This window comes from Pseudophryne corroboree, chromosome 4 (assembly GCF_028390025.1).
Source record: "Pseudophryne corroboree isolate aPseCor3 chromosome 4, aPseCor3.hap2, whole genome shotgun sequence".
Taxonomy (NCBI): domain Eukaryota; kingdom Metazoa; phylum Chordata; class Amphibia; order Anura; family Myobatrachidae; genus Pseudophryne; species Pseudophryne corroboree.
In genome coordinates this window covers 28,265,318-28,281,412 of record NC_086447.1, presented here as the reverse complement: position 1 = coordinate 28,281,412, position 16,095 = coordinate 28,265,318, and the positions used below count along the sequence as shown (strand labels likewise).

The 16,095-nt window shown below is 42.3% G+C and overlaps 1 protein-coding gene and 1 pseudogene across 1 annotated transcript in view; one reads left to right on the top strand and one right to left on the bottom strand.

Moving 5' to 3' along the window:
- LOC134910768 (vomeronasal type-2 receptor 26-like) overlaps positions 1 to 16,095 on the top strand; it is an 80,939-nt gene that overhangs the window by 29,436 nt on the left and 35,408 nt on the right. The window contains exon 5 of the mRNA XM_063919151.1: positions 7,094 to 7,217. Coding sequence (XP_063775221.1) covers positions 7,094 to 7,217 — 124 coding nt within the window. The remainder of the gene's footprint in view (positions 1 to 7,093; positions 7,218 to 16,095) is intronic.
- On the bottom strand, positions 15,679 to 15,797 carry LOC134912351 (5S ribosomal RNA; annotated as a pseudogene).

Sequence of the window (16,095 nt, the reverse complement as noted above, 5' to 3'; positions counted from 1 at the left end):
CTAAGTTGACACTGGGTACATAATGAGTTTAACATGTGACCATAACTGAATTACAATTCTGTCTGTAATAATATAATGTCTTGCTACATTGCATGTAGAACCAGCACAGGCCACTATGTGACTCTTACCACACATCATGCCATCATTAATTCTAAAATTCAACTTTGCCACTGAGCATCTTACTCACAGCATAGTGAGCATGGACACTGTGTCTGGGCCTATGAAGCACGCATGCGTATGGACGGCCAGTGGAATGAATGAGCACCATACTTAGTGGCAGTGCAGTGTACTGAGTCACACCTGTGGCTAAGTACAGCATGTGTGCTCATGCAGCTGTGCTACAGGTAAGGGTGTGGATACATCTGTAGAATATGCAGATAACCGCTCCTTGGTTGGGCTTAGCTCTTCACATCAGTAGGTTCCAAAATGATGAGCCAAAAAAATTATATATGCCCAGACCCCTCCATAGAGACCCAAGATACCTGCTATTAGCTCCCTATCCTGTCCACTTTACTAGTAAGTGGACAGAATGCAGGAGACCCATCCACTCTTCCAGTGATCTTGGGGTGCTACCCAAAAAATGATTTTTAATGTGCCTGATCTGCTGTGCTCCCTGACAGAACAATGTGTGGAGGTGAGAGAGACAGTGTTCCTAAATAACATAGTGAGACGCTCCCTCTGACATCATATGGTAATGGTAAGGAGACGCTCCCTCTGACATCATATGGTAATGGTAAGGAGATGCTCCCTCTGACATCATATGGTAATGGTAAGGAGACGCTCACTCTGGCATCATATGGTAATGGTAAGGAGATGCTCACTCTGACATCATATGGTAATGGTAAGGAGATGCTCACTCTGACATCATATGGTAATGGTAAGGAGACGCTCCCTCTGACATCATATGGTAATGGTAAGGAGACGCTCCCTCTGACATCATATGGTGATGGCAAGGAGACGCTCACTCTGACATCATATGGTAATGGTAAGGAGACGCTCCCTCTGACATCATATGGTAATGGTAAGGAGATGCTCCCTCTGACATCATATGGTAATGATAAGGAGACGCTCCCTCTGACATCATATGGTAATGGTAAGGAGACGCTCACTCTGACATCATATGGTAATGGTAAGGAGACGCTCCCTCTGACATCATATGGTGATGGTAAGGAGACACTCACTCTGACATCATACGGTAATGGTAAGGAGACGCTCCCTCTGACATCATATGGTAATGGTAAGGAGATGCTCCCTCTGACATCATATGGTAATGGTAAGGAGACGCTCACTCTGACATCATATGGTAATGGTAAGGAGACGCTCCCTCTGACATCATATGGTGATGGTAAGGAGACGCTCACTCTGACATCATATGGTAATGATAAGGAGACGCTCCCTCTGACATCATATGATAATGGTAAGGAGACGCTCACTCTGACATCATATGGTAATGGTAAGGAGATGCTCACTCTGACATCATATGGTAATGGTAAGGAGATGCTCACTCTGACATCATATGGTAATGGTAAGGAGACGCTCCCTCTGACATCATATGGTAAGGAGACGCTCCCTCTGACATCATATGGTGATGGTAAGGAGACGCTCACTCTGACATCATATGGTAATGGTAAGGAGACGCTCCCTCTGACATCATATGGTAATGGTAAGGAGATGCTCCCTCTGACATCATATGGTAATGATAAGGAGACGCTCCCTCTGACATCATATGGTAATGGTAAGGAGACGCTCACTCTGACATCATATGGTAATGGTAAGGAGACGCTCCCTTCCTTTGACATCATATGGTGATGGTAAGGAGACACTCACTCTGACATCATACGGTAATGGTAAGGAGACGCTCCCTCTGACATCATATGGTAATGGTAAGGAGATGCTCCCTCTGACATCATATGGTAATGGTAAGGAGACGCTCACTCTGACATCATATGGTAATGGTAAGGAGACGCTCCCTCTGACATCATATGGTGATGGTAAGGAGACGCTCACTCTGACATCATATGGTAATGATAAGGAGACGCTCCCTCTGACATCATATGGTAATAGTAAGGAGATGCTCCCTCTGACATCATATGGTAATGGTAAGGAGACGCTCACTCTGACATCATATGGTAATGGTAAGGAGACGCTCCCTCTGACATCATATGGTGATGGTAAGGAGACGCTCACTCTGACATCATATGGTAATGGTAAGGAGATGCTCCCTCTGAAATCATATGGTAATGATAAGGAGACGCTCCCTCTGACATCATATGGTAATGGTAAGGAGACGCTCACTCTGACATCATATGGTGATGGTAAGGAGGCGCTCACTCTGACATCATATGGTAATGGTAAGCAGACACTCCCTCTGACACCATATGGTAATGTTAGGAGACGCTCCCTCTGACATCATATGGTAATGGTAAGGAAACGCTCCCTCTGACACCATATGGTGATAGTAAGGAGACGCTCCCTCTGACATCATATGGTAATGGTAAGGAAACGCTCCCTCTGACATCATTTGGTGATGGTAAGGAGACGCTCCCTCTGACATCATATGGTAATGGTAAGGAGACGCTCCCTCTGACATCATATGGTAATGGTAAGGAGACGCTCCCTCTGACATCATATGGTGATGGTAAGGAGACGCTCCCTCTGACATCATATGGTAATGGTAAGGAGACGCTCCCTCTGACATCATATGGTAATGGTAAGGAGACGCTCACTCTGACATCATATGGTGATGGTAAGGAGGCGCTCACTCTGACATCATATGGTAATGGTAAGCAGATACTCCCTCTGACACCATATGGTAATGGTAAGGAGACGCTCACTCTGACATCATATGGTAATGGTAAGGAGACGCTCCCTCTGACATCATATGGTGATGGTAAGGAGACGCTCCCTCTGACATCATATGGTAATGGTAAGGAGACGCTCCCTCTGACATCATATGGTGATGGTAAGGAGACGCTCCCTCTGACATCATATGGTAATGGTAAGGTTGTCCTTATGCTGAGTACTGATAGAACATTAACAGTATAATGAAAAATAAGGGATCATTCAGCACGGATTGCAATTACAAATCTGAGAAGACCTCTAGCCAAACCTACAATCACATCTGCGTATACTACAACCTCACTGATGTATATTAATTTCTATCTGATTTGCACATTAATAATGGAGCTAAGTTAAAATATGGTGTATAGAAATCATATTGCAATAATGTAATGGGAGGGTTTGCTGCTTGTCAGAACAGTGTTAGGCAGGCATTAATGGTCATGGTATACACACAATACATACATGTAACATGATAAAGTAACGTGTGTTGCTTACTATAGTATTAAGTTATGCACAACACTGAGCTAAACAGAGCGAAAACATGACACATACTGAACATACCTAAAGAAAAGTGTTATTTTGTCAACCTTAAAAACCTAATGTATGTAATCAGTCATGCAGCACACTAACAGCATTCCCTGTATCACTGTAATTATTGCAGCACACTAACAGCATTCCCTGCATTACTGTAATTAGTGCAGCACACTAACAGCATTTCCTGCATCCCTGTAATTAGTGCAGCATACTAACAGCATTCCCTGCATCACTGTAATTAGTGCAGCAAACTAACAGCATTCCCTGCATCACTGTAATTAGTGCAGCACACTAACAGCATTCCCTCCATCACTGTAATTAGTGCAGCACACTAACAGCATTCCCACCATCACTGTAATTAGTGCAGCACACTAACAGCATTCCCTCCATCGCTGTAATTAGTGCAGCACACTAACAGCATTCCCTGCATCCCTGTAGTTAGTACAGCACACTAATAGCATTCCCTGCTTCACTGTAATTAGTGCAGCACACTAACAGCATTCCATCTATCACTGTAATTAGTGCAGCAAACTAACAGCATTCCCTCCATCACTGTAATTAGTGCAGCACACTAACAGCATTCCCCCATCACTGTAATTAGTGCAGCACACAAACAGCATTCCCTGCATACCTGTAATTCGTGCAGCACACTAACAGCATTCCCTGCATCCCAGTAATTAGTGCAGCACACTAACAGCATTGCCTGCATCACTGTAATTAGTGCAGCACACTAACAGCATTCCCTGCATTGCTGTAATTAGTGCAGTACACTAACAGCATTCCCTGCATCACTGTAATTATTGCAGCACAAAAACAGCATTATCTGCATCACTGTAATAAGTTCAGCACACTACCAGCAATGCCTGCATCACTGTAATTAGTACAGCACACTAACAGCATTACCTGCATCCCTGTAATTATTGCAACACGTTAACAGCAATCCTTGCTTCACTGTAATTAATTCAGCAAACTAACAGTACTCCATGCATCACTATAATTAGTGCAGCACACTAACAGCATTCCCTGCATTACTATAATTAGTGCAGCACACTAACAGCATTACCTGCTTCACTGTAATTAGTGCAGCACACTAACAGCATTCCTTGCATTGCTGTAAGTATTGCAGCACACTAACAGCATTCCCTGCATCACTGTAATTAGTGCCGCACACTAACAACATTCCTTGCTACACTGTAATTAGTGCAGCACACTAACAGCATTCCCTGCATCCCTGTAATTAGTGCAGCACACGAACAGCATTCCCTGCAGTGCTGTAATTAGTGTAGCACACAAATAGCTTTCCCTGCTTTACTGTAATTAGTATGAAGGGTTGGGTTGGGGATGTCACAGAGTACAGTAGGATAATGTAGAGGTAGAAGTTTTAGATTTATGTGGTCTCTAGGGTAACTGACATATAATTGGGATACATATTACAGTTATAGATCACTGTATACCCTTTGTTAGTTGCTTTTTGGGTAACGTACCAAAGTGATTGTCAGTGGTGTTCCCAGGTGTTACGGCCAAAGTCAATGTATAGAACAAAGAGAAGAGAGAAAGTACCCTTGGGTGGGAGCACTCAACCTCAGAGACAGTGATATATTACATTTCTAATAAAACATAACTTCTAATATTATCTAGAAATATAAAATATCAGGAAACACACTTTAGATATGAAGATGTCAACAAACATTCAAATGCCCAATATGTCTGGGACAAAAATCAAAAATAAAAAGTTGTCCACCTTATTTGAGCACACTTTACACTAAAATCTTACAGAGAATATATAACATTTCCTTGGCATAAATGCATAAATTCAGCAAGATAGAAACCATGCACTGGGTTCCTCAATGCTGATGACAGTGTAAATCGTAAACTATAACACCTGGTATTCCCTGGTGGTCTTCCAACCAGGTACTGACCAAGCCCAACACTATTTCGCTTCCAAGATTGCATGAGGTTGGGCATATATAGTGTGGTATGGTACTAGGTGCTACCAGACCATCAACGGCAAGCAAGGCCACAGTTACATCTTTGGAGGAAATTATCTTTAAAATAGGAGTGTACCTTAACGAGATGAAAACATAAAAAACATTAACAAATATGTATGAGTGATCATCATTGGCCCATAAGTAACCCAATTGTTGGGGTATACAAGGATTTTTAATCATGTGATCACTTTAGAAAGCCGTATTTAAGAACCATCAAATGTTCGTTTCCCGTGGGTCTTTACAGCAGTATGAGGCACGAGGTACCAATGATTCAATGTATACAATGACCAACATGCTATAATAAATTATGGTGGTTATATTAGAGGCTGAGATCATGATATTCTCACCGTTCTGCTGTTCTCTCGTCATGCCGGTAAATCGGTATAGGACGGGGAATGTGAGAGGATGAGATGCTGTCCTTAAGCTAGAAAGAAGAAAGAATGAGCTATCAATCACTGTGGTGGTGGTGGTTGTGGTGGGGAAGTACTCCCTGATGCAAATTTTTGCAGTGCAAGGAATTACCCCCCACACCTTACCCCCATGCGGTATGCTCATACTAGAGGAGAGGGAAACAGAGATAACAAAATAAATAGTAATTTTTTATTGGTATTGTAAATTCTGTTGTCCTGCCATAGTAAATGGCCTACTGCCTGTATACACAGGTGTTCAAAATTGTCACACAATTTGAAAGAATCAAAACTTTTAAAATGAATAGAAAAGGTATTGCACACTAGCTAATTACTACCTCCAAAACATGTGGCAATGTAACAGAATATTCGCAACAGTTGTTGCCATTATTAATTGTATCCAAGGGCTAACAGTATGTATCAGATGACAAATGGTTAGAGTATCAGTGTTTAGTACACCAGACAGCTGGCAGTGTAATAACAGTACACTCAAAGTATTTATAATATACGCCCAATGCTCTGCTCTCGTACACTATGCAAATACTGTTTGACTAAATATTTATATATTAGTAGTTTATCATAAGTGACATAGCCCTGGAGTTAAACAAATTCCTGAGTCTACATCACTGCATTAATTTTTTGGTAACAACTTGCACAAATTGCAAGTCCTGATTCACATGTGTTGTCTATCCACAGTAGGTTTTTATAATAAAATTATCAGTGTTACCATGCATTTTGTGGTCGGCTTAGATAAGACACCAAATGTGCTGGGGAATAGTCCGACGTCCGGACCTGCATGTGCTGCTGGCTCTGCTGGTCACGTGCGCCTGCCTCACATGACCTGTCACTCCTCCCGATGTACGTTTCACTTACATTTGTTTATAGGTGGCGTAATTAGTGCAGCTGTAATTAGTGCAGTACACTAACAGCATTCCCTGCATCACTGTAATTAGTGCGCATAGTAACAGCATTCCCTGCATCACTCTAATTAGTGCAGCACACTAAAAGCATCCCCTGCATCACTATAATTAGTGCAGTACACTAATAGCATTCCATGCTGGTAACAGGGAGCTTGTGTGGCTGATATATATGAGGAATTCAGGTAGCAGCTAATTAGCAAGCTACAGATACTCAGGGCCTAATTCAGACCTGATAGCTAAGGTGCGTTTTTTGCATCCCTCAACAAAACTAATGAAAACATTTATTGTTATTGTGATTTGCAGCCATAAGAAGTTACAGATTTAATGTTGGGCAGAATTAATACCTAAATGTCCTATAAAACTATAGGAAATACATTCACATGGATATTTTTCTTATTTATAGATCCCGAAGTCTCAGTGCTCAGAGAATTGTCAGCCAGGGACCAGGAAAGTGCTGAAGTCTGCCTTACATTCCTGCTGTTATTACTGTATCCAGTGCCCTGAGGGGGAAATTTCCAATGTGACTGGTATGATATAGAAATATATATGTTTTTGTGCCGCACCCTGCTGCAGCTTAGCTTAATCAGACAGCTAGCTCTGTGCAGCCTTTTAGCCTAACATTGACGAACAAATATTGGGCCTAATTCAGACCTGATCGCTTGCTAGCTGTTTTTTGCAGTCCTGCATTTGCATAGTCGCCGCCCACCAGGGAGTGTATTTTGGCTGTACAAGTGTGCGATCGTATGTGCAGCCGAGTGGTACAAAAAAACTTTGTGCAGTTTCTGAGTTGCCCAGGATGTACTCAGCCACTGCGATCACTTCAGCCTGACTGGGGCCGGAACTGATATCAGACACCTGCACCTCAAATGCCTGCGTTTCCACAGCCACTCCCTGAAAACAGTCAGTTGACACCCACAAATGCCTTCTTCCTGTCAATCTCCTTGCGATCGGCTGTGCCAATGGATTTTTCATAAAACCCGCAACGATCAACTTTGTTGTGCATACGCACGCACAGTTCTGACCTGATCGCAGCATTGCAAAAAATGCTAGCAAGAAATCAGGTCTGAATTACCCCCATTGTGAGCTGTGAGGTGGTCAATATTGACTGGAAATGACTGGAAATTTATTTTATTAAGGTTAATGATACTGTGGGAACAAAGACAAAAACAAAACAGATCCAAAACCAAAGAACGTGAGAGTGTTTTTTTCAATTTAGAACCAAAATATGAAATTAATATATATCCAAAACCAAAACATAGGAGCCGTCATGCATTTCTAACTTAGAGTAGGGCACATGGGCACTTTGAGCATCTCATGAAATATCTCAAACTGAGCATGGAGTCAGCTTTTAGCAATACGTATCTAGCTTACAGAGACATATTCATGTAGCTTGTTGTGGAAATGTAGTTTACTATGATTTAGTTTTATATCATCTAATATGTATTATTTGTAGAGTTGAGCGGGTTCAGTTCTCAGAGAACCGAACTCCTCCGAACATCCCGTTCCGAGCCAGTTTCCGAGTCTGACTTGGGATTTCCCGCCAGACTTGGAAACCAGAACGAGGCAAAACATCATCATCCCGCTGTTGGATTCTCGCAGGTTTTGGATTCAATATAAACAGCCATGAGTCGCCACCATTTTCAATCCGGACTTGGGGGTTAATTCAGACCTGATGACTCGCTAGCATTTTTTGCAGCGCTGCGATCAGGTCAGAACTGTGCATGCATATGCACCGCAATGCGCAGGTGCGTCGCACGGGTACAAAGCTGATCGCTGCTCAGCGATGGGTTTGTGCGAAGAATCCATTTGCATGGCTGTTTGCAAGGAAAGTGACAGAAAGAAGGCATTTGTGGGTGGCAACTGACCATTTTCAGGGAGTTGTTGGAAAAATGCATTCGTGTTTGCAGTGCGGGTTCCTGATGTCAATTTTGGGCCCAGACATGCTGAAGTGATCGTAGTGGCTGAGTAAGTCCTGGGCTACTCAGAAACTGCCCAAACTAATTTTGTACCTCTCGGCTGCACATGCGTTCGCACACTTGCACAGCTAAAATACACTCCCCGGTGGGTGGTGACTATGTGAATGCTGTACTGCAAAAAAACCCTAGCGAGTGAGCAGGTCTGAATTAGGCCCTTGGAGAGTGAGGGAGTCAGACATCTGTCTCTCTGTGCGTGGTGGCATCGGGTGGGCCAGTGTGTGCTCTATAGGGGTGCTGTTCCTGTCACTGTGGTGTCCCTGTAATGTTAGGGGTGCTGTCCTGGCTGTCACTGGTGCTTCATGTGCTGTTATGGGTGCTGCTGTAAAAATAAATGTACACTGGCCCTGTCTTGAATGATGTAAAAAATCTGGGAAGCAGTAAAAATAAATGTACACTGGCCTTGCCTTGTATGCTGTAAAAATTCTGGGGAGCAGTGAAAATAAATGTACACTGGTCCTCTGTGTTGTAAAAATACAGGAGTGCTATTGTTAAAATGAAACTACACTGGCCCTGTCTTGTATGCTGTATACATTCTGGGGTGCAGTGAAAATCAGTGTACACTGGCCCTATATGCTGTAAAAATTCTGGTGTGCTGTTGTTAAAATTAAAGGGCCTGTCTTGTATGCTGTAAAAATTCTGGGGTGCAGTGAAAATAATGTGTGCTCGCCCTGTATGCTGTAAAAATACAGGGGTGCTGCTGTTAAAATAAAAGTACACTGGTCCTGTATGATGTAAAAATACAGGGGTGCTGCTGTTAAATTAAATGTACACTGGCCCTGTATGCTGTAAAATACAGTGGTGCAGTAAAAATAAATGTACACTGGCCTTGTCTTGTATGCTGTAAAATTACAGGGGTGTTGTGAAAATATAGGGGTGCTGGCACTGTCTGCGGTTGCGATGTCTAGGCCTGGCCTTCACAACACTGTATGGGAAGAGGAGGCTCCTAACACCATTTGCACGTCCTCTGTAACTGGGAGGAGCACCACCAGTCCAGTTGCTGATATTGAGATTGAGGATGTCACTGTAGAAGTACACCAGGATGAGGAGAATATGGTTGTTGCTGGCGCTGCGGAGGAAGTTGACGATGAGGATTCTGATGGTGATGTGGTTTGTTTGAATAAGGCATCAGTGGAGACAGTTGTTGGCCATGGGATGAAAAAGCCAACTGTCATGCCTGGACAAAATACCAAAAAAGCCACCTCTTCAGTGTGGAATTATTTATCCACAGATTCAGACAACAGGTATCAAGCCATCTGTTGCCTTTGTCAATCCATAATAAGTAGGGGTTAGGACGTTAAACACCTAGGAACATTCTCCCGTATATATCACCTGCAGCTCATTTATCATACTGTAAGTCATCGTCAAGTTCAGGAACTTTGGGTAATAGCGTAAGCAGTCCACCGACACCTAATTATGTGGTTTTTTGAATATTATTTTTCTGTGAGGATGAGGATGTAAACACTGAAGGGGTGGGAGGGAATCTGAGGATGATGACAACATTTTGCCACTGTAGGACCAGTTTGTGCAAGGAGAGATTAATTGGTTTTTTTTGGTGGGGGTCCAAACAAACCAATCATTTCAGCCACAGTTGTGTGGCAGACCCTGTTGCTTAACTTATTGATTTGTTAAAGTGTGCATGTCCTGTTTATACAACATACGGCTGGGTGGGAGGGCCCAAGGACAATTCCATCTTTCACGTCTTTTCTTTGCCACATCATTCCAGGGGTGCTGCCCTATATGGGGTGCTGCTCCTCTGCCCTATCAGTCCAGCCGTGCTGTTTCACTGCCGTTTAAGTCCAGGGGTGCTGCTGCCTGTCTGATGTGCAGTGTAATTCTCCAGGGGTGCTGCCTTTGCTTTATAAGTCCAGAGGTGCTGCCGTATAATTCCAGGGGTGCTGCTTTACTTGATCCTAGGTTCAAATGAAAGTCTAGAGCAGATATGAAACAAGCTTCAACATCACAAACAGATTTGTGAAAACATATCCACAAAGGTAGAAATGGAAATTGCTATTTTGACAAAGTGTTTTTAAATTAAGTGGGGGAGAGACCACATTTGTGGCCAAAGTCAGTGTGACTCAAAAGAGACTGAATCATAATCCAGTGCAACTGCCGGAGAGGTAAAAGTCAGATTTTTTGCAGGAGCATTAGAGAGAGGTTCTTCTCAATTATTTCATGTTAGGGACTCACTCAAATGAATGGCTCCAATTAGTCGACCTTAATTTTGATTAATTATTGATGTTCCACACATTGGTATTATTTATTTAGATGTGCATTTGTTGTATAGGGTTCTTCTTTTCCTAACGGCTGCGTAGGGTTATTGCAAGACCTTGCGGTGTTAGAAGAACAGAGTTTCAGTGATCTTGCATTGCATCAGCTTTCCATTGCACTGCGGCACTAGATGGGCCAGGAGCTCCTGTGAGGCACAAACAGTTATTGAATAAGGCCCAGTATGGAGTCTCATTGTTGCTTACAGCCAGGAAGATGTCTGGCTTGCCAGGCTGAGGCATGCTGTGGGCACAGAGCTGTGAGCATTGCTTCCTCCCACAGTACTACTTATAGTATGAAATGATTTTCGACTGTAGGGTGGTAAGCTTTACTAGGGTAGAGGCTCGATAGCCAAAAATTCACTGCACAGTCCTGCTTAGTACAGTACCGAACCCACCCGAACTCAACTTGCCCCACCTGGGGCTCCTGTGAGGGCTCAGGAGGGGCTGCTAAAACATCTAAGTGGCTGCTTTATTTAAAAATGAAATATGAAAAAAAATTAAACAAGACACACAGGTATGCTCACATGTGTGTAACTCGGACACACAGGTATGCTCACATGCGTGTAACTGCAAGCTTTGAAAAACAAAAATATGGCATCAGACACAAAATATGTAAATAAAAAACCAATAAAAAATTCAAGTAAAGAAACCTACGAGATTTTCACAAAATAAGTCTCCAGACTCCATGGAGGAGAAAATATCCAATCTTGATCTTGTGGTATACTGTATACCACTTTATTTGCATTCCAGCATTAAATCCAAGATTATCTTAATCCCTGAACATGGAGAAGTGAGTACAAATTTGGAGGCTTTGGCTCCTAGTTTTTCAGTTTGTCCAGTAATGTGGTAATTAATAATTATATATTTGCTTGGCTGAAGTCCTTTCTGTTCCACACCAATATAGGAGTGGAGGTGAAAGCCTGTGTGTTGTGTGATTGTGTGTGCCTCTCTCTAATTTTTAATCACCTTCTTGACACTGTTCTCTTCCTCTTGCTTCTTCTCATAATGTGAAAAGTCATCAAAGAAGGAGGAGATATGTTTGTAGCTAGCAATGATTCAGAGAACTTGGCAAGGTTTTTCTACGGAAACAACCTGTCGCTGAAATTATGGGTTTGTCAAACTGTGCCTGTCCTGTTTAAACAACATATGGGTGGGTGGGAGGGCTCAAGACAATTCCATCTTGCACGTCTTTTTTTTCTTTGCATGATATGCTCTTTGGGGCCTAGTTTTTAAAACTGGCATCCTGTCTGCCACTGCAGCGCCACTCCTAGATGGGCCAGGTGTTTCTGCCACCCACTTGTTTTGCTTAGCTTAGTTATCCAGCAAACTCGGTGCAGCCTTTTGGCCGAAAAACAATATTATGAGGTGTGAGGTGTCCAGAATAGACTGAAAATGAGTGGAAATAAATTTTATTGAGGTTAATAATACCGTAGGATCAAAATTACCCCCAAATACTGTGATTATGGCTGTTATTATACCTTTTCAAAAATCATCCAGATTCCAAACCAAAACACATAATCTACAAAATCCATCTTAACCCCAAACTAAGGGCCTAATTCAGATCTGTTCGCTCGCTAGCTATTTTTTGCAGCGCTGCGCACAGATAGATGCCGTCTATAGGTGAGTGTACTTTAGCTTTGCAAGTGTGCGAACACGTGTGCAACCGCCCTGTACAAAAACAGCTTGTGCAGTTTCTGAGTAACTCTGACCTTACAGCCGCTGCGATCACTTCAGCCTATTCGAGCACAGAATTGACGTCAGACACCCTCCGAGCAAACGCTTTGACACGCCTGCGTTTTTCCAACCACTCCCAGAAAATGGTCAGTTGACACCCACAAATGCCCTCTTCCTGTCAATCTCCTTGTGAACAGCTGTGCGAATGGATTCTTCGCTAGAACCAGTGCACATCAACGAGCCGCTTTGTAACCGTATGGCACACCTGTGCATTGCGGTGCATATGCATGCGCAGTAGTTACCTGATCGCTGCACAGCGAAAAACGCTAGCGAGTGAACAGATCTGAATTAGGCCTTAAGACTTTTTCTATTTATTTTATTTTGTTATTATATTTCTGTTTTTCGCCTTTTGAAGATGTGTTACCATTTTTATTCATTCACTTCTTCTTCTCCTTCTTCTTCTCCTTCTTCTTCTTCTTCTTCTTCACTCTTTTTAAGTTCATAGTTTGTTGAGATTAAAAGTCTTTTTTTAAATGTTATACTAGATATTTGAAGTTGAGGTTGTGTTTTGGTGTCGAGCGATGAAGTCCAGCCAATAAACATAGCCATGGTCATTATGTAGAAGATCCAGTTATCAGGTGTTCCTCACCCCAATATTTTTGCAGATTTTCATATCATCAACACTAAGAAAGGAGTTAATCCAGTCAGATGTAACTTTGCTCCATGTCAAAGAATTGTTTTTTTTCCTGCAAGTAAGCAGATTTAGAATCTGCAAATAGAGTTGATAGTGGTTGCACACCCTAGTTCTACTATAGGGCTATATTTATTAAGCATCGGGTTGTCACAGCTGCAGCTATAATCAATATTTTTAAAGCAGCAACAGGATTCAATGCTAAACCAGGCATGTTTATTATTTACAGTATTTATATTGACATTTTAAAGCCGGCCATGAGTGACAGCTCTGACAACCCAATCCTTAGTAAATGTACTCCATAAATCTTAGTAGTCTCCTTATAAGAGGAAACAGGACAGACACCTAGCGCTGATTCTGCAATTGTCAGTCGCTGCTAATATTCCGGCATCACCTGAGACCCACCTATTAGAAGATTACACAGCAATTCAAGATACACCAGGTGGCCCTGTTGAATAACTGTGAGTAGGACCCATTTATTCACAAGCTGCATAGTGAATCTAGTCGCACCCATGAGTCTTGCTGAATGACGGACATTTATGCAGTGGGAACCTACACATTGTGACATATAGCCGCACTACAAGGTCCCACCAGTTATCATGGCTTTATGCTGTCATAGGGCCCATTTAATCAAATAACTGATATAGCGGCTTTAGCCACACTATGGGGTCCCGCAGATTACGGACAATTGTAATCATGAATGTCAAAAGTGTTATTGATTTTTCATTTGCAGTACAGAGGATTTAAGCACTGGTACACAATCAGCTCATACAGTTATACTAGCGATTCCAACTGCATACCACAATTCAACACTCAGAGATTTTACATACAGACGCTGTGATTCTAGATAAATAGAAAACTGCGTCCTTAATTATGTTCTGTACTTTAATGAATGAATCCAGCTGACAGTATTTATGTCATAACAGAGTGGTAATTGTTACATATTGATGACCATTGTTAGTTCTCTAGTTATACAGTTTGTATGCTCATTGAATAATTGTATGAATTTCAACTATTTAAGTGCTTAAACCAGCGATTTCATTATAGCGAATATTACCCATCTCACCAGGAGACACACCTATTGGTGGTCATTCCGAGTTGTTCGCTCGTTATTTTTTTTCGCTACGGAGCGATTAGTCGCAAACTGCGCATGCGCAATGTACGCAGCGCGCCTGCGCCAAGTAAATTAGCACAAAAGTTTGGTATATTACTCACGGCCTAACGAAGTTTTTTCATCGTTCTGCTGATTGTAGTGTGATTGACAGGAAGTGGGTGTTTCTGGGCGGAAACTGGCCGTTTTCTGGGAGTGTGCGGAAAAACGCAGGCATTTCAGGGAAAAAGGCGGTAGTGTCTAGAGAAACGGGGAGTGGCTGTCTCCGTCCTCACCCTGGCCCAGCGTCAGCTGTCAGCACACTGCACCACTAACAGCAGGACCTGTGCAAGGGAACCGCCGCTGAGCGGTCTGCTATTAAGCTAGCCAGTGGATCAAGTAATCTCCATGGACATGAGACAGCTGTGGACCCAGTCCAATTGATATTATCAACAGCCTTTTATTGAATATTCATCTTATCAGCTCTGCATCGGTGAAGTATTAACAGGCTCTATCAAGTACTAGAAAAGGAAAAAGGGGGCGACCCGGCACTGGTCTCAAAGTGAATGAATTAGCAAATAATGAACAAACCAAAATTCGGACAATTAAGATATATTGTATAAATTACCAAATCTATGTCCAGTGTGGTGGTGCGCCAAGAGCCAGAAAGAACATATGTTATCAAAGGAAGAAGAAAGGAAGGCTCTTGTGTTGGCGCACTCTTAAAAGTTGAAATAAAGTTCAAATAGTTTCAGATATACATAGTAATTGATAAAATATAGCTTTTAATGGATATACATTATAAACAATGCTATCTCATGATTACCCATAGTACAATGTAGGATCCAAAGAATTAATGTGATTTAAAAAGTATATTAAATTAAAAGAGATTTTTTTCTCCTCTAGAGGGGATTGTGAAAAAATGAAGGAATGTTCTGGTCCCGTCTCACAAGATGTGATAAGGAAGGCTGTAGACACTTAGCTATTCTACATCCGTTTCCACCTGACCAGTACAGAAAAATCTGTATTGTTGAGACCAAATTATGGTCAATTGTCCAATATGAGAAAGTTGGACAGGTACGGTAATGGATAGTGAGACAGTACCCACTTCCCACCAGTCACCAACTGAATGCACTGTATAGATTATTTGTAAGTGATCAGCTCAGAGGGTCTTGAGCGATTGTATAAACAGAGTATGCATACACAAAATATGGGGATATTATGGAGAGAGATGAAATAAAGTGGTGATACTGCTGTTGGCGTCAGATAACGCACATCACAGAGGTGAAGCGTCTACTATACTGGGTATTCCCTGTGAGTCTCCCCCTCAGGTACTAACCCAGCCCAACACTGTATAGCTTCCAAGATCGGACGAGATCGGGCACTGGCAGTGTGGTATGGTAGTAGACAAATGGGTGAGTTGGACGCCATTGAGAGTGCACCTATATAAGAGAAAAGATGTGACACTTGGTCACAAAGGTGTGGATCTGCTTTCTACGTTAGGCTGGAGGCAGTAGGTCCCACGTAGGTGGTATTACGCATCCAGGATCATAGATGAGAGTCCACGGAAAAAAGAAAAGAAATGACGAATGAAAACAGAAGGCATCAATAATTGTGTGCAAAATATCCTATTAGCAAGCATTTGCTGACATCAGGAAAAAATGCAAAAGTAAATACATATGGAATATAAATAATGAAAATACAGTT